Raw genomic sequence first — 24,022 nt, 5'->3', positions numbered from 1 at the left:
TGTGTCATGGTGGATGTTGTTTTGGTTGTGTGTTCCTGAGGTTGCTAAGGGTGCTTATTGTAATTACTGCAGCTGGAGGACTTTGAGATTTTGGTTGGGGTAGATTACTTTTAATTGCCTCACCATATGTGGGTCTATGTGTTTGTCCTGTAGTGAGTACAGCAAGTATTGTGTAGTGTTGTCTGTTTCTGACAACCTGTATTTGTTTGCAAGATCCTTGTCTCCAGAGACAGTGGCATAATTACAACTCTCTCATAGTTTATTGGATTGTCAGAGAATTAGGTGGTTGTTAGAAAAAAGTTTTACATTGTCTCATTCAAGTAAATTCTCAGGTAATGAGATGTTACCATTTTGTAAATGTGGATAACTAGACCCCAGACAGACTTCGCATGTAAGGCAGGTGCACCAGGCCAAGAAAATACACATAAAGTAAAAAAATAGAGGTCAGCACCTTAAGAGTGATAACTCGGTTTACTGCAACTGGTAAAAAATCAGATCAGTTTCGGCAGTCTTTGCCTTCATCAGTGATAAAAGCAAAGCTGGGCTTTGCTTTTCCTCTCAGCACTTACAGTGCATAATACTTTGTGTGTGCTAAGCTTAGCATGCTGGACATACATTTTTAAACATATTACATAATGTACTTTGTGTGTGCTAAATTTAGCACAGCCACACATCTTAAACATATTACATAATGCACTTTATATGTGCTAAGCTTAGCACGGCCACACATCTTAAACATATTACATAATGCACTTTGTGTGTGCTAAGCTTAGCAGGGAAACACGTCTTAAATATATTACATAAATCACTTTGTGTGTGCTAAGCTTAGCAGGGAAACACATCTTAAACATATTACATAATGCACTTTGTGTGTGCTAAGCTTTGCACAGCCACACATCTTAAACATATTATTTATTTTTTTATTTATTTTACATTTGTTGACCGGGCTAGTCCAACTGGGTATATTTCCATTTTCAGCAGAGGCCACTTTGTGTGTGCTAGGCTTAGCATGGGTACACATCTTAAACATATTACATAATGCACTTTGTATGTGCTAAGCTTTGCACAGCCACACATCTTAAACATATTACATAATGCACTTTATATGTGCTAAGCTTTGCACAGCCACACATCTTAAACATATTACATAATGCACTTTGTGTGTGCTAAGCTTAGCAGGGGAACACATCTTAAACATATTACATAATGCACGAGCACTAAATCTTCCACACCAGACTCCCATATGTCATGAGAACAAAATATGAATTTCAATTTCAAGTTGACTTCAGTTGTAGATTTTACCCTAGTATCAGAGCAATTACTAAATTCAAAAGAGCACACAAAATGAACTCACATATATTTAACAGTTTTCCTGTTAATGAGAGTGGATGTTCTCAAGATGTTATAAACTCCTATGAACACCCCCAAAATAAATTGCATTCTTCTAATCTCTGTGATGGATGTTTAGGAGAGAGGGACTGTTAGAAAGTGCCAGCCTTTTACTTCCATGTTGGACCTTCCTCCAGAGGTACCTGCTGTACATAATAGCCTATATCTTAGAAAGGTTGCCCTAGATTTTGGTGACTCCATCCTCAAATTTACAATGTGTTCATTTTTAGATTTGAACCAAGAAAGGACCACCAGTACTCCTGTGCTTAATTCTGTTTGAGACTCCAGAACTTTTTCAAAAACTATTTAATAAAAAAATCATAGTAGGTCCTGGCTATTATTCGTGCAGGTATGAATGACCTCAACAGTGACCCAAATAAAACATGAAATATACAAGACAGAAGATAAATCTCTGCTGTCAGAAAGATAACTATTTAGCTTTCACTGAAATACCATCTTCACCTAGATTAAGTGACTAGAAATTTTTAGAAGATAAATACATAATTACATGCATACATATATATGCGTACAAATATTTCAGGTATGGGTGATAGTGATCTTTTAGGCTGCCAATATACCAAAACAGTCATCCCCCATAATACGTGTCCAAGCTGTTCTTAAAAATTTCTAAACCAGTGTTTGCTTATTTTAATATAATTTACTAGCCTATTCAAAGTGTCAACTATTCTCTCAGAGAATTAATTAGCATATACCTCATTCCAGTATAATATCTTACAGAGGTTCTCTGAATGTTCTCTATTACACATTAATAACCCAAAGTATTCCTATAGGTACTTGTTTCAAAATAAACTTGAATATATGGTCTCCTCTCAAATATCCATATGATACACTGTACAAGTTCACATATTTTAGTCTTTCATAATAACTTAAACTTTCACATACTTAGATGCCCTTGTATATTTAGGCAATACTCTTTTCAATTTTCTTATGTTATTTTTTATAAGGTTACCATATTATTATTATATACTCTAGTTTGGCCCTTATGTAACTTATAAAAATGATTTCTTCTTTTCTGATGTCTTGCACTTCGTGTTTTTTTTTAGCCTATACCTTTATAATGATCATTAATCAATTGATATGTTTAGGAAAAACTCAAAAGCCAGATCTATTCATATACCCAAATCATTAAACAAATACACAGTTTCAATCACTGTGTGGTGTATTAGGTATTCCCCCTTTAATCTATGCCTCCAAAATCCTATATGCTTAGTTTCTGGTGTATTTGTCAACATATAATTCTCCTGCCCATCTGTTCAGTTTAATCAAGTTCTTCAGTCAAGTTCAGTTTTCCCATTTTCAAGTTATCGGCATACTGAATGTAGAGCACCTCATCTAAAAACATAACTGAGAAAGATGGAACCTAAAAAATATGAGCCTATGACATAATCCTGTAGTACTACTGACACAGACCTAGAATTTCACCTGACCAGTTGCTGTAGGATGCTTGCCATATACTATTTGTAAGCCACACAGCTAGACACCTTGGATAACATTAGCATCTAGTTGTTCTAATTTATTGATGAGTGTTTTATGTATGACCCAATCAAAGGCTGAACACAGGTTTACATAAATTATATCACAACACACTTTGTCACTTATAGCTGTTATTATAGAACATTGTGGTCCAGGTAGTTACCGACCTATTTTTAAGACATGCATGCTGATATCTGGTTTCAAATCCCAAAATTTCTATTTCTGAAAATAATTTATCCAAAGTAACATTTTTCATTATTTTTCAAAGAAAGTAGACTTAAAGGCATTTATTACTCTGTGATTGTCCTGTTCCCATTTTTCTTAAATATTACTTTACCAAATGTTGTCTGCAATCATGAAGAATCTCTCCATACTTAAATAACCTAGTGCATAATAGACATAATGGTACAGTAAGCAAATGCTGGAGTGTTCTCAGGTCATTGTGATTAATTCCATCTTCTCTGTGTATGGCACTACACTGCTGATGTCATCCCATCATAGATGCTGTATGCCTCACTTGTACTTGGTATCGTCTTGTGGTGCTGCCTGCAGATAATGTGATATATAGATGGTGTACTAGGTAGGTATGTGGTTCAAGTCTGTCACTGTATAAACAGTATTACTGTCGTATAACAATAGCCACTTTTATGCATACTTCTAAATATGAGATAGATTTACAGTGGCACTCTGTGACACTAGCAAATTCTAGCATCCACAGGAAAAATTACATTTTGGCCACACGATGATTACATAATACTGCCATACCTGTAATATCTCACACATGAAGTACAAATTCTCATGTGTTGCATGAGTTTGATACTGTGCTTTATACATTTTGTAAATATGTATGTAGTATGTTTCAGGCAAGCTGTGATTATGTCTTTCACCCTCATACTGTGTATACTGTTCTTTAAAGAAATATATGATATGTAGCTGTACAGTGTTACTATGCACTTCAACCACTTTTTGTATTAAACATCCAGCCAATAAACAGAGGTGATGTCATCCATTTAACTGTGCTCTGTCCCAGTAGTACCTCAATATGTCATGTGGCACTTGCAAGCCAGGCACTAATATTTAGATTGTGATATTGGGTATTTACTTAAAATCGAGCTATTACTGCTCAGAATACTTTGCGCCAGTCTTATTGTGACTGTCCATGTTGCTAACACTGTTGTCAAACGCATTTGTTTTGAACACATATAGATGTTGATCCCTGTTACAAAAAGCTGTAGTAATTTGTCACACAGCAATACTTTTATTCACAGTAATGATGATGTGATTACATTTTCCTTACAGAACCTATATAGGAAGTGGTATCCTCTGACATGAGAGAATGAGACAATGTGTTATATGTTGTTGACATAGTGGAGCAATTACAGACACGCATGTCCTCTGCAGCAATAACATGATGCAATGCCTTTACATAGCAACATATCTCACAGTTCTAATGACATTTCTACTGTGTTGCATTCATCATGTGCAGCATCATGTATATTCTGTTGTCCAGTGCTCACTTGTTCAACATCCACATTAAGTGGCCGTTAGCATTGTGTGGCCTTATACTGTAATGCATGAATGGCATCCACCCCAGTTATAATGTGTATATTTACAGTGGAAGAGGCCTCCACCATTCCTTTTGTCTCAAAAATTGTTTACCACACATACATCTGATGTAATAAGTTAGCATAGGTGGAGTGCCACAATAGTGTTGAGAGTTGCACTGTGGTGGTTGTGTTTGATCCACCCGTCATTAGTCAGTAGAATTACATAGTTTGCTGTTCAGTTCCAAAAAGGGGCAACATTATATGAGTATACTGACATTAAGTAAACATCGTATTTAGTTACTGTTATCCATTTTTATGTTGAACAATAATTTATCATCACAGGTTATGACTACATGGCAGTGAAATGGTCATTTAGGGCACATAAGTGCTCCTATGGCATGTGCATTGAGTACTGGCTTGAATTGCATATCTACACATAGACCGTGGTTCAGTTCAGACCGTGGTTCAGTTCTGGGGCAGTGTGTGTCCTATATGATGGAAACAGCTTTCTTGTAAAAGAAGTATTGATATTGTAATGCTCACTGTTGTGCAGACAGTAATATGTGCAGTTCCTTTATAGGAGTCTGGCTACATTAAATTGTTATTATTATGTTAATAACGCCTGGCTTAATGCACACATTCAATTCAGTTATTTGTGAAAATCTCCATTGCTATCTGATGTGGCACATGCAGTCAATACAAAGGTCTAGAGAGAGCCTAGTATAATAGGTAGGGGTTTGAATCTGATAACAACTGTCTGTCACACAAATGGTTAAGATAGTAGCTCACACACACTTAATAGTTATGGAACACTCAGAGGACCACTTTTTTTAGGCCTTGTCCTACAAGGTAGGTCATCCATACACCTTAAATAATAGGAAAGTGTTGTAAGCCCAAGCGTGTTCTTCATGACATAACCAATATGCATATTTCTGTGGTATCTATGATTGTTATGCATTTCTCTGGTATCTTTCCTGGCATGTGTTTGAAAATGACATGATGTGAATGTTTTTATGTCATTTACTGCTCACCTGCACTACCAGTTCACAAGATAATTATGTTCTATAATTTATGTCTTCATCCAGACATTTCTTTATTACTGCAGTTGTTTTTGTCATATCATAAAGCTTAATGGGAGAGGAGAAATTCCTGTTGGACCATCAGAAACTGTGATCAGTCATCTGTTACAGCACGTTTTATTGTGTTGCTGCTGTTGAATTTCTGTTATGTTATGGTTCCCTGTAATTTCATGTAAGCATGCCCACTATTAAGATGTTGGATATGTTTGTAAATCACCAGTGGAAAAACTGAACTTACAACATGGCATCTAATCTGTCTTGTCATTTGTCACTTATGTATGTTGTTTGTTATCAGATTACTATTTAGCATTTACATAACTACATGCTTGCTTGTCTATTATATGCTCATAGGTGGTACCACTGTCATTTATTTCCAAAACATGTCCATTTCTGATGTACCTAACTTTACAGCTGTAAGGTTCTTTTGCTTTTGTGTATACATGCTGAGGTGGGAAATGCAGTGCTGGCTTACATACATAAATGTCATGTATATACATTTCACATGCAGTAACTGCAGTCTATGCATTCATCCCATAATGTATATTCTGTTTCCTCGCCAGCATTTAATTAACATATATATCACATTTTCACTCCCCTTTGTTACACTACAGCTTTATGCCTCTATCACATCCTTTATTAGCATGTCCATTTTTATTTATGTGCACAATTGCAGGATTGCCATTGACATTAATTATCTCTATATCAATATTGCCAAATTTATGTCAAAAATGCTTCTTATACACTTTTGTCACAGTTGTCTGTGAGATATGAGTATACTTTAAATATTTCCCATCTTCAACATTAATTATTCATTATAACTCGATCTAGTGTACCAGTTCCCCCATTTCACTTCCTCTTGTTTGGTACTCTTTCCCTGTACTTTCCCTTAATATATCTGGGCTATAGCACATGCTAGTATCTGAACATTGCCTACTTACTAGCCATTTTGTTTACATTATGCAAACACTATTGCTAGCCATGAAAAGGTGTTTGCAAACATGTAGCCATGATGAGTATGAGTAGTATGCATATTTGATTAGAACTGCTGCTCAGTGTGACATCCTCACTCTGGACCAGGAATCAAGGAGCCGGAATCCTTACCACTGACAATGGAGAGGGACGTTCACTTGGAATACAAATGGATACACCCAGTATTTTCAGATGCAGACCTCTCTGCATCAAGCACAATTTCCCTTAAGAGTACACAGGAAACACACTCAGCCCTGGGTCTGGGTTTCTCTCTCTCTGTCTCTTACCCAGGTCTCCAGTAAGGGTTCCCACTAACACAGCTGTAGAGACCTCAGGCAAGTAGCCAAACCAAGTGCTCCACCACTCTCTCTGTGAAACCAGTGCTTCATGTCCCTGGTCCAAGTAGCTGACACATGCACTCTTTGAAATTTAATTTTCGCACACACACACACACACACACACACACACACACACACACACACACACACACACACACACACATACACATACACACACACACACACACACCTGGGAAAGGCATTACCCACTCTACCAACTTTGCCCAGGCTACAAGGTAGATTTACTGCCACCAGTTAATTACTATAAGGCTCTTAAAAGGGTATCCAATTATACTGAGTGAAATTAATATTAATAAATATGATAATGTTGACCAAGCAGTAAGACTTTTAGGAGTGGCCAGAGTTATCACCAAATAAATATATGCAAATACCTCAAAGCTTAAATATTTTCTAAAGTGACCAGCCACAATGACAAGTTTAAATATATTTAATAATAAATAATAAAAGAACATGAAAATACTAAATATCTATTTACAGTAAACACCAGAGTTTCAACCACAGGAAAATTTAAAATAACACAGAGAAATAGATTCACACAGATACAGAAAAACAGAACTTAACTAATCTCACTATGTTTTCTTGATTAATCTAAAGAGTTACTATTCCCTGATTCACTTACTAGAGCAAGGCAAGATGAAGTAAGTGAGGGATCCTTCTATGTCAGGTTCCAAGAAACAGACTGCTCCTCAGACTTCAGTCTCCTCCTCTAATATTAAAACATTATTTCTGTACATCATATACATCTGGTAATCTGACTTCTGGTGCCCATGTGACCCCTCCCCCTCATTGCTAGAAACTGTCAACATTTATCATATAGTTGTCAATAATGCACACACAGACACACAGTTAGCCTTGCTAAGATCTGCTGCAGCTCCTGGAAGTCATAAAACAATTGCAATCTTCAGCGCTTTCAGAGTAGCAATTAGTTCACCCAATGATAATGCAGGAAGCTTCCTAGTACAGACTTTTTGTCTCTGGCTGAATTCAGAACTGTTAGATAACATATTTATGGCCTAGTCCCAGTAATTTAATTTTCTTACTATTTTCAAAGTCAGGTGGATTGAGATTAACCTCTTCTCTTCCAGTATCCTCTGTTACAATATATACATTTAAACAGTTACAATAATGCAGATACCTTTCTTTTCTTTCCACAGTTGACGCATTTTTAACACAAACAACTTTACAAATACATTTTCAAAACAACCATCTATACAAATCAGTTTGATATTCAAATAACATACAATTCTTTACACAATTCCAGCTAGCTGTGCTAGTATATATTACACATCCACTGCCCTACATCTCCTGGCATAGCTGACAGTACTTCCTATTGTCACACTCAGTACTCTAACATGCTTATATCATGTAGGCATATTGTGGCACCTAAAATTTATGTATACACAATAATAAAAGAAACAGAGTAATAAAAGCAGATTTAAGAAGAAATAAAAATGGTAAAAATAAACATTAAAATGAAAGGATTTGTTTTGTTTTACTGAAGCACAACTGCCTGATGCCTACAAAGCCATCTTACACACCTATTTACCACAAAGCTAACTGTACCAGAAGTGAAGTTCCAGCATTTTTGAAGGAGTTCTGAATATCCTATAATTGCAGTTAAGGAGTTCTGCTTCCACACCCTTCTAAATATGCTACTGCTAATATTGTTCCAATTCAGAGAAAATTGAATCAATGTATTTTTCTCAAATATTAGCAATGCTTTGATAATCAAGGTTAATCTTTTACATCACAACACTGTTTACAATTTCTATGTAATACTGTATCACTGTCTTTCAAATACTCTTATTAGAGTTTGCAGCCATATAGGGGGATCTAATAACTTAGAATTGCTTCTAATACCCCTTCATCTAGTACTCTTCCTCTCACTGCTTCTCTGTACTTTCTTTCCATCCTCAAATACTATTTTCTCTTGATTAATACTCTCACTCTACAATAACTTACTTAAATCTTTGTTTTGCACTAATGCACTGGTCTGTTCTTATTCTAATGCACTGGTTTGTTTTTATTCCCTTATCCCTACACACTGCCATGATACTGTACCAAAACATCCTTCATGAAATATTACACTATTTGTCGCTTATCCCTCTCTAACATAGATGACAAGCAGGCGAGGTATTTTGTTTAGATGCTTTAATACAAAGAAACACATCAGGATGGATAGCAACATTATAAAATATAAACAAACTGATTAACAGACAGACCTTCTATACATGCATGCTTACATCTCAACAGCTTACTACAAAATGGCAGTCAGACTTGCACATGCTCAGTATTTATACACTTGTGCAAGCCATTGGATAGCTTCTTAAAGATACATACACACACATTGATCTACATCCTCCCTCTTCAAAAGATTGCCCTTAGTAAAAAGAATATCAGAGTTAGACGTGCATTACTATAGACATTAGAAACAAAACACAATGTTCATGTTCAAGTTGCTGTGTATCTATTACATAGCTTGGAGATATGACCAAATCTCATAACATAACAATCTGGACTGAATTTAGCAACAGGGATAGTCTTCAGTTAGCAGCTCATATCAGGAACTTCTGGATTTGTCACAGGAATGGGATTATTCTCTGGAACTTCCTCTGGAATTGGAAAACTGGACAACTCACAGTTTTTATCACAGGTTATATACAGTGGCATAGGCTCCTTGTGATTCCACAATGTATGATCTCAGCTCTGGGCAAATATTCTTCATGACACCAATCCAATCATAACCTCTGGACATTTGCATCCTTACCACTTCTCCTTCTCATAATGGATTGAGCAGTTTGCTAGTCTTATCACAGTAGAACTTCTGGGTTAAACGCTTCTTCAATCGATTGGTTTTCACTGGCATGTTGTTCTTAACACATGGAACCAACAATTGACTACTAATTGGTAATGTGGTTCTGGTCTGTCTTGGCAGAAGTCTGTGAGCAGATGAACCAAGATGTTTATCACAAGGAACATTTCTGAGATTCAACAGATTCAGGAAAACATCACTATTGTCACATTTTGACTTCTTTAGTAATTGTTTTGCACTTTGAACTGCACGTTCAGCCAAATGCCTAACCATTTGACTGCAGGTACTCAGGGCTACATGTGACATGAGTAAAGTCCCATTCTTCAGCAAATCTTTTGAACTTCACACCACAAGTTCCAGGCCAGATGAATTTACTCAGTTTAGTTCACAGACTGATTTATTAAAATAAAAAAAATGACTTCTGCTGTAAAAGTTAACAGCAAAACTTCAAACTCTTATACCATTAAGAGCAAGTAACACTTCTCTGGTGTCAAGGCTTTCAGAAAAGCCTTTTCAGAGTACATCTTTCTGCTGGTAAGCATACACTTAAATACATGCATTTGATCAATTAAATAATCATCCAATTAAGAATTCACTAAAAAAGCCAACTAAAAAGGTTAACTTTTGGTATTCTTTTTAGCCTTCTTATATTAAATGCTTCCAAGAGAATTCCCTATTCAAACCTCTTGGAAACATTGTATCATATTTTAAAAGAAATATTGCTTCTTCCTTCTTAATTGTTCCTTAATTTATTCATCAGTACTAAATCTAGTATTTACTTGTTCCAAAACAGTTGCCTGTAACCCCTGTGGGTCTCCATTATGTTGTTCCTTAAAGTGCATATCTACAGGACTCCGAAATCTTTGCTTCTTGATGTCCCTTATGTGCTCTTTTAATCTTGCAGCAAAACTTCTCTTGCTCTCCCCAATATAAAATAATCCACAAGGACATTTTAAATAATATATAATCTTTTCACTATTGCAAGTGAAGCTGCCTCTTCTATCATTTTTTTTCATTAATGCTTTCAAAACTGTCAACTATGTGTGTACATACTGTGCAATTGTCACATGGAAAAGTTAAATATCTCACTATATTATTTTCTGTGTTTTTTGAAGTATCAAATTTTCCATGTACTAACATGTCCTTAAGACTCCTGCCTCTTTTATATGAAAAACAAAGTTTAACATTTTTAGGTAGGATTTTTCTTTCTGTATATAGGATCAGTAATACCTAACTATTTTCTTTAAAATATTTGAACAATTGGTATACTTAGACACAAAATATAACTCACTTTCTTTTGCCTCTGCATTCTTTTTGTGCATTATCATGTTCTGTGCTTTATTAATTTTTTACTCATTACTTTATTATACCCTAACCATACTTTGTCTGGCTCATAGCCCCTTTCTATAATCATGTTAGCCATAGTTTGAACTTCCTTCTCACATTCCTTCCTGTCACTGCATAAACGTTTAACCCTAACCATTTCCCCATAAGGAGTGGAAGAAATAGTGTGGGGGGTGACAACTAGTTCCATGCAACATAAAGCTTGGTTGTCCCATTTTTCTAAATATTTTAGTTTTAAGTTTATCATCTTCTTGCCCTTCTATTGTAATATCCAGATAATTTACTGTCTTTCCTTTTTGTAACCTATCAAACTTGATCTCAAACTTATTCACTTGCAGTTCTTGAACAAACATTTCTACCTCTCCATAGCCCCCCTTGCAAACAAAAATCAAATCATCAGTGTATCTGTCAAAATGAACAACATGTTTTCTAAAAAAGTAATTCCTATACACATATAGATTTTCATAGAGACCCATAAATAGCAAAAGCTGTCCCATAATTGTCCCACACTTCTGATGATACAGAGAGCCATCAAATTCAAATATATTATTTTCAAAACAGAACAATGTCAGTTCTATAATATACTGTGTACTGGGGCTCTTCCCCAGAAAAACATTCTATAGCTTCTATGCTATTCAAAAATCTTTTGAACTTCTGGCTTGTAAACTGCGTGCCATTGTCAGAAATAACTTTGTGCAGACTATCATGTACTGCAAAATGACGCTTCACCTTAGTAGTAACAGTACTGGATGCTAGGTTAGGAAGTAGGCCAGTCTTGAACCAATTGGAATAACTAACACCAAATAATGTTGACCATTCCACTTGAAGATGCTGGTGGCTACTGTCGACCAAGGCAGTTCAGGAATCTGGTTTAGCTGAAGTGGAGTGGTTCCTTCTGTTGATGTGGCTTTGTACTATTACACACTGAACAAGATGAAAGTGCTCTCTCAATGTCTTGTGACATAGACGGCCAAAATACTAGTCCTCTCACCCTTCTTTTGGTAGAGTCAGTTCCTGGGTGACAACAATGCAAGATAGTAATGTACTCTTGTTGCAAGGACTTTGGAGCAATTACTTTTGGGCCTTTCATAATGATACCTTTGCCTGACCAAATCTCATCTCTGTATGGAGTTTACACTTCTTGAGGTAAACTAGATTGCTTTAATGGGCGTCCTTGATTGATAAATTGGTTGAGACTCTGTTAAACTGGATTTGTGGCTGTGTGATCTCTTAACTCATCAAGATGTGCGGAAGAAAAATTTCTCACTTCCATGACTTCAAAATCAAGGTTCTCATTCTCATGCTGTTCTGTGGTGTTTCTGGCCAATCAGGATAATGTATCAGAGAGATAAAGTTTGCCTTTCTTGAAGACAAGAGTGAAATTATACTTTTGCAATCTCAGAATCATGTGTTGCAATCTGGCTGGTGCTGAATGCATAGGCTTTCTCAAGATAGTGACTAGAGGTTGATGGTTTATTTAGATCTGGATATGTCTACCATAAACATAATTATAGAACTTTGAACATGCAAACACAATTGCCAAAAGCTCTTTCTTGATCTGTACATACTGCTTCTCAGTTTGGGTAAGAGTTCTTGATGCATAGACAACAGGTTGACTCTCTTATAGAATGACTGCACCAAGACCAAATTTCAAAGCATCACATGATAGAGTAACTGGGTCGTGAACATCATAGCATCTGAGAGTTGCTGGACCAGCAATTCTCTGTTTCAGACATCAAATGCTCTTTAGTGTTGCTCTAACTAAGACCATGATACATCTTTATGTGTCAGATCTCTAAGCAGTACTGAAAGTTGGCTCAAGCCTGGAATGAACTTGCCTAGTTAGTTAACCATGCCAAGAAAACATCGCAGGGACTCAACACTATGTGGAGCTGGCATCTTGAGAATGGCTCTTTGTTTAGAGGGGTCTGATGGTAAGCCTCAACTGGTAAATAAATGATCAACATAAGTAACTTCTTGTATCCTGAATTTGCATTTTTGTGGATTGAGCTTAAGATTCACTTGACATGCCCTTTCTAGAACTTTTCTGACATTTTTGTCAAGTTGAGCTTCACCATGACTTCCTACTATTATGTCTTCTATTATAATGGCACAAGGATACCCAGAAAAAAGTTGCTTCATTACACATTGAAAGACTTCACTTGCAGAATTTGTCCCAAATCTTCTTCTTGTTCTTCTTTCGGCTTTTCCCAGTTAGGGGTCACCACAGCGGATCATCTGTTTCCATTTCTTCCTGTCCTCTGCATCTTGCTCTGTCACACCAACTACCTGCATGTCCTCTCTCACCACATCCACAAACCTTATCTTAGGCCTTCCTCTTTTCCTCTTACCTGGCAGCTTCATCCTTAGCATCCTTTTCCCAATATACCCAGCATCCCTCCTCAGCACATATCCAAACCAACACAATCTCACCTCTCTGGCTTTGTCTCCAAACTGTCCAACCTGGGCTGACCCTCTAATATACTTATTCCTAATCCTGTCTACCCTCGTCACACCCAGTACAAATTTTAACATCTTTAACTCTGCCACATCCAGCTTTGACTCCTGCCTTTTTGTCAATGCCACTGTCTCCAACCCATATAACATAGCTGGTCTCACTACCCTTTTGTAGACCTTCCCTTTCACTCTTACTGGTACTCGTCTGTCAAAAATCACTCCTGACACTCTTCTCCACCCTGCCTGTACTCTTTTCTTCACCTCTTTTCCACACTCGCCATTACTCTGAACTGTTGCTCCCAAGTATTTAAACTCATCCACCTTCGCCACCTCTACTCCTTACATCCTCATCATTCCTCTATCCTCCCTTCCATTCACACACATACCAAATGGCATTCTCAATAATTTGTACCTGCCAAATGGAGTACTGAACGTAGTGAGCAATGATGATTTCTTGTCAAGCTGAATTTGCCAAACTGAACTCTTTCCATCTAAGACAGAAACAACAGTGGCATTTGGCATCAAGGCTGCGACTTCTTCAACTGTCCGCATTGGATGATGAGTTTTTTTTAGTGCTTTGTTCAAATCCCGTGGATCAATACATATTTTGATGTCATCTGAGCTTTCCTTATGGGCTATCACCATGGAAGATACCCACTCAGTTGGTTCTTCAACTGGACAAGTCACATCTTGTTGCTCCATCTTATCTAGCTCGGCCTTACCTCTGTCCTGCATGGCTATTGGAACTTTGAGTTGGCCTGATAAGTGGACTTACCTCTGGGTCTAACTTTGTGGAGTATACAATTGGAAGCTTCCCTAATTTGTCTTCAAAAAGATCAGCATAGGTAGAAAAAATGCACTGGGCAAAATTAGAGTAGTGGTCTTTCAAGCTGACATGGTGGACTTCCTTATTAAATGAAAGCAGTCCCATTTTCAAACTGTCTCTAAGCCCTAATAATGACTGGATGTGCCTCTTGATCACATAAAATAACAAGCTGTATATTCTCCCAGCAGAGTAACATGAAAGCACTGCTGAGCTTTCGGTTTGCATTTCTTCACCTTCATAAGCAACAAGCTTTGCACACCTTGCCAAATCAAGCCTTTCACCATGACACACTCTAGCAAATGTTTCTGCTGACATAACATTGCACTTGGAACCTGTGTCAACTTTGAGCTCTATGGGTTTTCCATTTATCCAAACAGTACAAAATACCTCATCCTTTGCCCTTAAATCTACTGCATTAATTGTTTCTTGAAGCACTGACACACCATCAACATAAAGAGTAGGGCTGCAGCTGTCTAACTAATCAACTTATTTCTTAAAATGTTCCCTTTTAATAAAATAATGTAGGCCTTTTAATTTGCCAAACCTCCATTTATTGCATTTGTGGCATTGCTGAGCAAAAGCTAAACATTTTCCCTTTTAGATTCATGACTATACCACAATTGCAACAGTTGGCAATGAAACTACGTGGGGGTCCATGCTTTGAGTTTGCTGACTCACTCTTATGCTTCACTGAGACTGTGGGAACTCTGGAATTTGCTGGAAAGCTCTGGGGTTTACCAGTGAGTGCTGCAGGGGCTACAGTTGCTGCCATGTGCTTGGGCATGTTTTTTTTTTAACTACGTGCTGCATACTATCAACATGAGCTTTGTCACTGTGCCTTCTAGAGCTGTTTTCATTTGTAAAAACATTTGTGTGCTTTTCTGTGAGCTCTTATATCTGACAAATCTCAATGGCCTTATTCAAAGTTAAATGACTGTCATGAAGCAAAATCTTTCCACAGCATCATCTTTAATACCACACATAAGTCTATCCTTTATCACCTCTTCCCTTAAATCACCAAATCAGCACATTTTAGCTTTGTTTCTCAAGTCAGTTATATATGCTGCAAAGGTTTCACCAGGCTTTTGATTCCTTGTATAAAATAAAAAGAGCCTTTCCATTGTCACATTTGTCTGGGGATTACGCATTTCTCTACATTTACGTTTTAAGCATTCAGGGTCCTGCCTTGACTCAGCCAGTACAGCAATATGATGGTTTTCCCTCTTTCTTGTATAGATAGTAGGTGCATACACAAATAAACGTTTCTTTTCTATGGCTTCTGACCCAGCTATATTAAGTAGAATAAATGCCACTGTATGGTCATCTTTATCAGAAAATGCAGTCTGTATGAAAATGTCGTACTCTTGCTCAAACATTCTCCAGTTCCCTGCAATATTATTGTCAAACACAAGTGCACTGGGTTTTTGAAATCCGTCTGCCATGCCCACAAAGTATGTGTTTGTGCATACACTGAAAATATGGCCCTTGTAATTATATACAAACAAACTGTTCTGTGAGCTTGTAATAACATTCAAATGCACAATAAACTCTTTAAAATACTTTACTTTGCAAAATATGCTCTGAAATGACTATATTCTGTTAAATAACTTTACTGTACCACTGCACAAGCATGCAAACACTTTATACACTTCTGATAACTCAGATATCTTTGACTAATACGAATAATATGTGCTTAGCGCAAATGCGGCCGTTTCCTTTTATTCTATTCATTTTAAGCAATTCAAACTTTATTTCAAACATTTTCCATAGTAATTAGAATATTTTTTATCAATATTAAACATATCTGTTTCTTCAAATATCGTTTAGAGCATTCTGTATGCCTTGTTTCATATTTTGCAAATAAGAAATAGTGCTGAGTAAGTTTTAATACCTGAAATTTGTTTCTGACTTGTTTTGCGAAGTATACATGTTGTAGGGATAATTCACTGCTGTATATTCCTCCAGTGCCAACCAGGTGCACCTCAACTCAAACTGAAGAATTTGGATTCCATCCTGGCCTCATGTCCTTTTAGTCATGTTGCTTCTGACTCCATACTGCTCGTCTCTAACATAGATAACAAGCAGGCAGGGTATTTCGTTTACATGCTTTAATACATAGAAACACACCAGGATGGATAGCAGCATCATAAAATATAAAGAAACTGATTAACAGACAGACCTTCTATACATACATGCTTACATCTCAACAGCTTACTACAAAATGGCAGCCAGACTTGCACGTGCTCAGTATTTATACACTTGTGCAAGCCCCTGGATAGCTTCTTAAAAATACATATACACACACATTGATCCACACTATTCTAAATTCTTATTTGCTCCTAACAGAATTACACATTACCTGCTGCTTAAATTTCATGCACACAGTGTATCATCTCTGTTATTGTAAATTATGTAAATAGCATCAGTGGCATTAGTATTCCCTAACTATGCTTTATATTCAATCTGCTGCTGTTTTAGCTATGGCTTTTACTATATTTTATTTACATTGTATTCTTTTAACTCATTCTTATGACTCTACTATTGTATCTTTGTATTTAATATTACTTCTTTTACGGCTTTTCATTACAATGCATTTTCTTTTCATTGTATTTTTGGCCTATGGACTGAGTTATGCCTATATGTCATTATTATAGCACACACACACACACACACACACACACACACACACACACACACACACACACACACACACACACACACACACATACACACAGTAAACAACTATAATAATTTTGCATTTGATTTTTCTGTAACATATTGTGATTAACCTACTGGGATTGGGACAGGTCATGTCTGAAGACATTTGTTGGACCAGAACACATATCTGGTTAACAAATGCATAAATAAATAAATAAATAAACTCCGAGGTGTTATAGTTAAAGATAAGGTTCTGAGATGCATTCACACTAAGGGCATAGTACTGTGTACTCCTCAGAAAAAAGTATTCACAACTTGACATGTTTTGGAGATACCACAGTGGCATGTGGATCATTAATAGGGTAATTTGTGATATTTATTTAACATTTGTTTATTGGGAAAGTCCGACTTGGAACAAAGCCAATTTTCAGCAAAGGCCTGGGGAGAAATTCTCTAGATGCATATCTTTGTAATTTGGGAGGAAACTGGAGTACTGAGAGAAAACCCACACAAACGAAGGGAGGACATGCAGACTCTGCACAGAAGGCACTCCAGCCAAGAATTGAACCAGAGAACCTCTTGCTGGGAGGCAACAATGCTACCACTGCACCACTGTGCTGTCCGAATGCTGGCTATGGCAAGTTCTGCATCATTAAACCAAATTGGACCAAGATTCCCTTACCTTCAAGAGTCATGACTGCATACTGTAATATGTTTATGCCATAGCTGGACTGTTTAGGGTTTGTAATTCTTGACAACCAATACAGAGTTCTTATTTGCTTGTTTTTTTTTTTTGACAATACATGCATTTATTTCTGCATTCATAATCCCATGATCATTTGATACTTTTAACAGACAACACCATACCTGCCTTTTTCTGCATCCTATCCAATGTGTGAAACATTTAATTATTCAGTCATTCATTCTTAACTAGGGTACAGCCTTGATCCAGATGGACCATTTTCAGGGTCAGCTCAGGACACTATCACCTGCATATATTACAAAAAGTGAAATGAAGAACTTAATTAACAGTCAAAGGAAAGCAAATTATAATCATAATATTTAGGTTCCAAAACTATTACAGACTTAAGAATTAGAAAGGATTGTAAATGAAATGTATAAGGCTTCTGAAAAAGTGAACTTGGAATAGTACAGCGTTAAATTATTGGTAAAACAAATATTATTATAGTAGCACACATACAATGCCATTGTGAATTCAGGGTATAAGCATTTAGCTTTATTATGTATTTACATAGTCTCCTTTGTGTTTACATGGAGAGAGAAAAAGGGTTGGAAAGAAGGAAGACAGTTAAAGACAATGGATATAATGGTAAGAGAGTAGGTGGATAGGGAAGTAAGAGAAGGGGATGAGTGGAGCGAGAGAGAGAGAGAGAGAGAGAGAAAGCATGAAGGTAGAGGATGCTACTACGTTTGACTGCATCAGGAAATAAATATGACACATATAATCACATCTTAAATGTACAAATAAAGTCATTTGTAAGATTGTACAATGCCATTTCACATTTTCTATAAAAAAGTGAAAACTTTTTTTTTTCTGCTTTTCCAGCTTTCCTCAGAATCGAGTGATACGTATACAGGCAAAAAAATATTTAAATCCTGGGCCACTGATGCAGTTTATATGCCAGATGTACACAAAATTGCTGTAACAACAACTAGCCGAGATATTCACTTTTTTGATGTCTCCACAACAAACTATTTTGAAGAGTTTCATTTATTTGGTAAGTTATAACATCCGGAGTTGAAGACATAAAAGTGAATTAGATAATGTGATAATGAGTCTTCAGTTTATAAAGTTCTTTTTTTTTTTTTTTTTTTTTTTTTAGTAAAATAGCTTGATGTATAAGGTAATGAACTGCCAGTGAGCTAAATCCTTGGGGGCGGAGCTGACTTTCTATTATTCCTACTCTCCAGATGTATGAATTTGGGAAAGGATTTTGTTACATTGAAAACACCGATGTCATGCTACAAAAATGTATTTCTATGTAAGTCTAAGTAGGACATATACACTTAAAATAAAATAAAATAAAGTATTAAAAAACATTAATCAAAATTAAATTAATACTCTTGAAATAGAATAGTTTCATTATATTTTAGCTAATAAGGATAAACAAGTAGACATACTATGTTATCAAAATTATTCTTCCACAAAATGAGTGAGCACCTTTGCATCTTTCAATAACAGCTGCTGAACCAAAAAAAAAAAAAGAAAACAGAACCTTTCTACACTTCAAACAACCTCCAAAAAAGAGTTGTCACTTCATCTCATGGCTTAGTGGTAGGTCATACAGACTAGTGTTATGAGAATCTATTAAGCATAAAAAATGAATACCACTGCTCCACGGTCAGAAAAAGCAAACTAGCTCTCAATTCACCAAAGATCTGATTTGATTTTTGCTCCCTCATATTACAAACTGTTGCTTCATTACCTCATTATCTGCCTTTCCTAGCAGATTCACAATAAAAATGTAAGAGTGCACTGTATGATCTAAAGCAAAGAGTAAAAATGTCACACAGATAGCCACCTGGTTAAAAAACACAGATTCACAATAAAACAGTAAGAGTGTACTGTATGATCTAAAACAAAGAGTAAAAAGGTCACACAGATAGCCACCTGGTTAAAAAACACAGATTCACAATAAAACAGTAAGAGTGTACTGTATGATCTAAAACAAAGAGTAAAAAGGTCACACAGATAACCACCTGGTTAAAAAACACAGATTCACAATAAAACAGTAAGAGTGTACTGTATGATCTAAAACAAAGAGTAAAAAGGTCACACAGATAGCCACCTGGTTAAAAAACACAGATTCACAATAAAACAGTAAGAGTGTACTGTATGATCTAAAACAAAGAGTAAAAAGGTCACACAGATAGCCACCTGTGTACTGTATGATCTAAAACAAAGAGTAAAAAGGTCACACAGATAGCCACCTGTGTACTGTATGATCTAAAACAAAGAGTAAAAAGGTCACACAGATAGCCACCTGTGTACTGTATGATCTAAAACAAAGAGTAAAAAGGTCACACAGATAGCCACCTGTGTACTGTATGATCTAAAACAAAGAGTAAAAAGGTCACACAGATAGCCACCTGTGTACTGTATGATCTAAAACAAAGAGTAAAAAGGTCACACAGATAGCCACCTGGTTAAAAAACACACACACAAAAAATCTAGCAAAGCTAGACTTCTAACTGTGTGATACCTTAAACCTCTTACATCACAGGTCTCATGGGATATATGCAAATCACCCTTTAAGGATATCAGGTGTTTCAGCTAAATGGCAATTCTGAATGTCCATGACTTTTTCTTTTACTTTCATTTTTAAGTCTATTTATGGACAATTTCAGGCCATTAAAGCCAAACCTCTCTAGCTGTGGACATGCATGTCTCTGCCTTCTTATGACATCTCAGACCAAAACCATGATGTGCACCTTCCTCTAGCACCCACTCTGCAAACAAATAATACAGCAGACATAGCTTCTCCATCCTGGGACTCAAACTGTGGGACACCATCATACACCCCCCCCATCAGAGATGCAACTGATTTAATAAAATTTTGGAAAAAATCAAACATAATCTGTTAAAAACATCTTATTGCTCAAAAACATAGGAATAACCTAAATTAAAAAAAAAAAAGATTAGTACATTTTGGGCGATAATCACATCATCATATCTATAGGCATATGGTCACAAACTGTTTTATAAGATCATATCCCTCATATCCTTAACCCCCAATTACTGTCTTCCCCAACATCCTCCTTAGGCCCTTCCTCTGTAGTGCCAGCTCGTATTTACAGTAGCCTTACAACTGAACACCACAAGTCATATCTTTTGTAAATATCTGGTGTAAACACCTCCTATATAATCCAATACTCATCAATATTTGATCTTCCTCCAGTATATCTTTTGTTTACCAGATGCACTTTCCATCTGATAATCCAAGACCTTTTCATGTGTGAATACTCCTCTCATCCTTATTGTGAAATATTCTGGTATACAATTATTGGCTGCCACTCCATGCAAATCAAATAGTGCATTATATATCTCTTCATGTCTTTGTGAATTTCTTCACACATTGTAAGCTTTGCATCTAATGTCTTTGTGTTATTACCCCTTGGCAGAGCCTGAAGTAGGTCCCTCTGGAACAGTGCTTTACACCATTCAGCAAATCTAAACAAACAAAAATAAATAAATAAATAGAAGAAAAAGAAGCAATGGCAGTGAATAAGGGGCAGGGAAGAAGCGACTGAAGAATTCAATGCGGTTAAATGAAAATAGACTAGATAAATAGCACATAAACAGCCAAAGTTAGGAAGAGATTTAAACATTTTGCCAGTTCACATGCTACATGCTGTGTTAATAAAATTAATACATATTCAGTTGGAGAAATTTCAGACTTTCTCATTATTACTAGAGACAAGAAATAAAACAGCCTGTGACATTCACTTCAAATTAACATCATAATGCACATTATGAAAAAAATAGCATTGAAATTCATGTAAATCAAAGCAGAATTTTTCTGCAGTGTTTGGTAGTCTGTGAAAAGAATGCATATCTTTGAAAAAAAAGTAAACCAATGCAGACTTCTGAGATGGCTAGACACTGATTGACGTATTGACTAGAATTCTCTGAGTGGAAAAACAGAAACATTGGAAATCAGCCAGTAAAATACAGTTATTTGGGTAAAATTCAGTTACTGGTTAGTCAGTCCATTACCTAAGTGTTAACAACTAGAACATCTGGAGAATTAAAAGAAAATCAACTAGAAAAGGAGAAGAAAAAACAATGTTGGGGAAGAGCCTTGCAACAGTTCAGTAAATAAATATATAAATAAATAAATATAAAAGATCCATGTTTCAGCATCAGTACAGGAGCTGGCTCCCAGTAATATAGAGAAAAAATAAATCAAATCAAATGCATTCATATTTCTTTAAAATAAGTGATGCACTGAAAAGTACACAGTCAAATGACAAAATGCTGGAAATAATAGAAGAAGCTTTAAGTGGCTTTTTAAATAAACTGTTAAGACTGCAGAAATCAGAGGCTGAAATGAAGGAAAGACTAGTTGAATATGAAACAGAGCACAGAGAAAAGCTGAGATGTTCTGCTGTATTAGAGAAAATAGAAGGAACCAATTGCATTCATTTTATGACAGTACAAATAAGCAACTGGACTAACCCAGCCACTGGGACGGTTGCATCAGGAAGGGCATCCGGCGTAAAAATTCTGCCACAACATTTATGGCACAAAAATTTCATATTTCCATACCGGATTGGTCAAGGCCTGGGTTAATAACAACTACTACCAGTACTGTTAGCCAACAGGGTGCTGGCGGAAATTGGGCTAATGTTGGCCAAAGGAGAAGAGGAGGGGGAAGGCATGCCCGAAGGCAGGAAGAGAGGAGGAAGATTAGGAGTGTAGTACTGAGGGTAGGAACTTTGAATGTTGGCAGTATGACTGGTATAGGGAGAGAGCTAGCTGATAAGATGGAGAGAAAGAAGGTTGATATATTGTGCATGCAAGAGACCAGATGGAAGGGAAGTAAGGCCAGGTGTATAGGAGGTGGGTTCAAATTGATCTATCATGGTGTGGATGGCAGGAGAAATGGGGTAGGGGTTATACTAAAGGAACAATATGCCAAGAGTGTTTTAGACGTGAAGAGAGTGTCTGACAGAGTGATGTTTATGAAGCTCGAAATTGATGGTGTAATGATGAATGTTGTTAGTGCATATGCTCCACAAGTTGGGTGTGCGATGGATGAGAAAGAGAAATTGTGGAGTGAGTTGGATGAAGTTGTGGTGAGTGTACCCAAGGATGAGAGACTAGTGATTGGAGCGGACTTTAATGGGCATGTTGGTGAAGTGAACAGAGGGGGTGAGGAAGTGATGGGTAGGTATGGTGTTAAGGAGAGGAATGCAGAAGGTCAGATGATTGTGGATTTTGAGAAAAGGATGGACATGGCTGTGGTGAATATGTATTTTAAGAAGAGGGAGGAGCATAGGGTGATGTACAAGAGTGGAGGAAGATGCACACAGGTGGATTTTATCCTATGTAGGAGGGCCAGCCTGAAGGAGATTGGAGACTGTAAAGTGGTGGCAGGGGAAAGTGTAGTTAAGCAGCATAGAATGGTGGTCTGTAGGATGACGTTGGTGATCAAGAAGAGGAGGAGGAGTGTGAAAGCAGTGCCAAGGATTAAATGGTGGAAGTTAAATAAGGGTGATTGTGAAGTGGAGTTTAGGGAAGAGTTAAAACAGGCACTGGGAGGCACTGGAGAGTTACCGAATAGCTGGGTAATTACAGCAGAACTAGTAAGGGAGGCTGCTAGAAAGGTGCTTTGTGTGACATCTGGACAGAGGAAGGAGGACAAGGAGACCTGGTGGTGGAATGAGGAAGTACAGGAGAGTATACAGAGGAAGAGGCTGGCGAAGAAGAAGTGGGATTGCCAAAGAGATGAAGAAAGTAGACATGAGTATAAGGAGATGAGGTGCATGGCAAAGAGAGAGGTGGCGAAAGCTAAGGATAAGGCGTATGGAGAGTTGTATGAGAGATTGGACACTAAAGAGGGAGAAAAGGACCTATACCGATTGGCTAGACAGAGGGACAGAGTTGGGAAAGATGTGCAGCAAGTAAGGGTGATAAAGGATAGTGAGGGAAAGGTACTCACAAGAGAGGAGAGTGTGTTGAGTAGATGGAAAGAGTATTTTGAGAGGCTGATGAATGAAGAGAATGAGAGAGAGAGAAGGTTGGATGATGTGGGGATAGTGAATCAGGAAGTGAAACAGATTAGCAAGGAGGAAGTAAGGACAGCTATGAAGAGGATGAAGAATGGAAAGGCTGTTGGCCCACATGACATACCAATGGAAGCATGGAGGTGCTTAGGAGAAATGGCAGTGGAATTTTTAACTAGATTGTTTAATGAAATTTTGGAAAGTCAGAGGATGCCTGAGAAGTGGAGAAAAAGTGTTCTGGTACCTATCTTTAAGAATAAGGGTGATGTAGGGAATGCAAGATGGCCGCTGTCCTGTAAGGAGTGCTGAGACTCAAGAGAGCACCACCTAAAAACTTC

At 36.9% G+C, this 24,022-nt stretch overlaps 1 protein-coding gene across 1 annotated transcript in view; it reads left to right on the top strand.

The window, feature by feature from the left end:
* The window catches only part of LOC122814130 (WD repeat-containing protein on Y chromosome-like), a 1,041,762-nt gene that overhangs the window by 480,203 nt on the left and 537,537 nt on the right, over window positions 1–24,022 (top strand). The window contains exon 6 of the mRNA XM_044086745.1: window positions 18,502–18,673. Coding sequence (XP_043942680.1) covers window positions 18,502–18,673 — 172 coding nt within the window. The remainder of the gene's footprint in view (window positions 1–18,501; window positions 18,674–24,022) is intronic.

This window comes from Protopterus annectens, chromosome 10.part0 (assembly GCF_019279795.1).
Source record: "Protopterus annectens isolate FY-2018-M chromosome 10.part0, PAN1.0, whole genome shotgun sequence".
Classification (NCBI taxonomy): Eukaryota; Metazoa; Chordata; order Ceratodontiformes; family Protopteridae; genus Protopterus; species Protopterus annectens.
The sequence above is the reverse complement of the archived record's forward strand: the minus strand, read 5'-3'. Positions and strand labels throughout refer to the sequence as shown.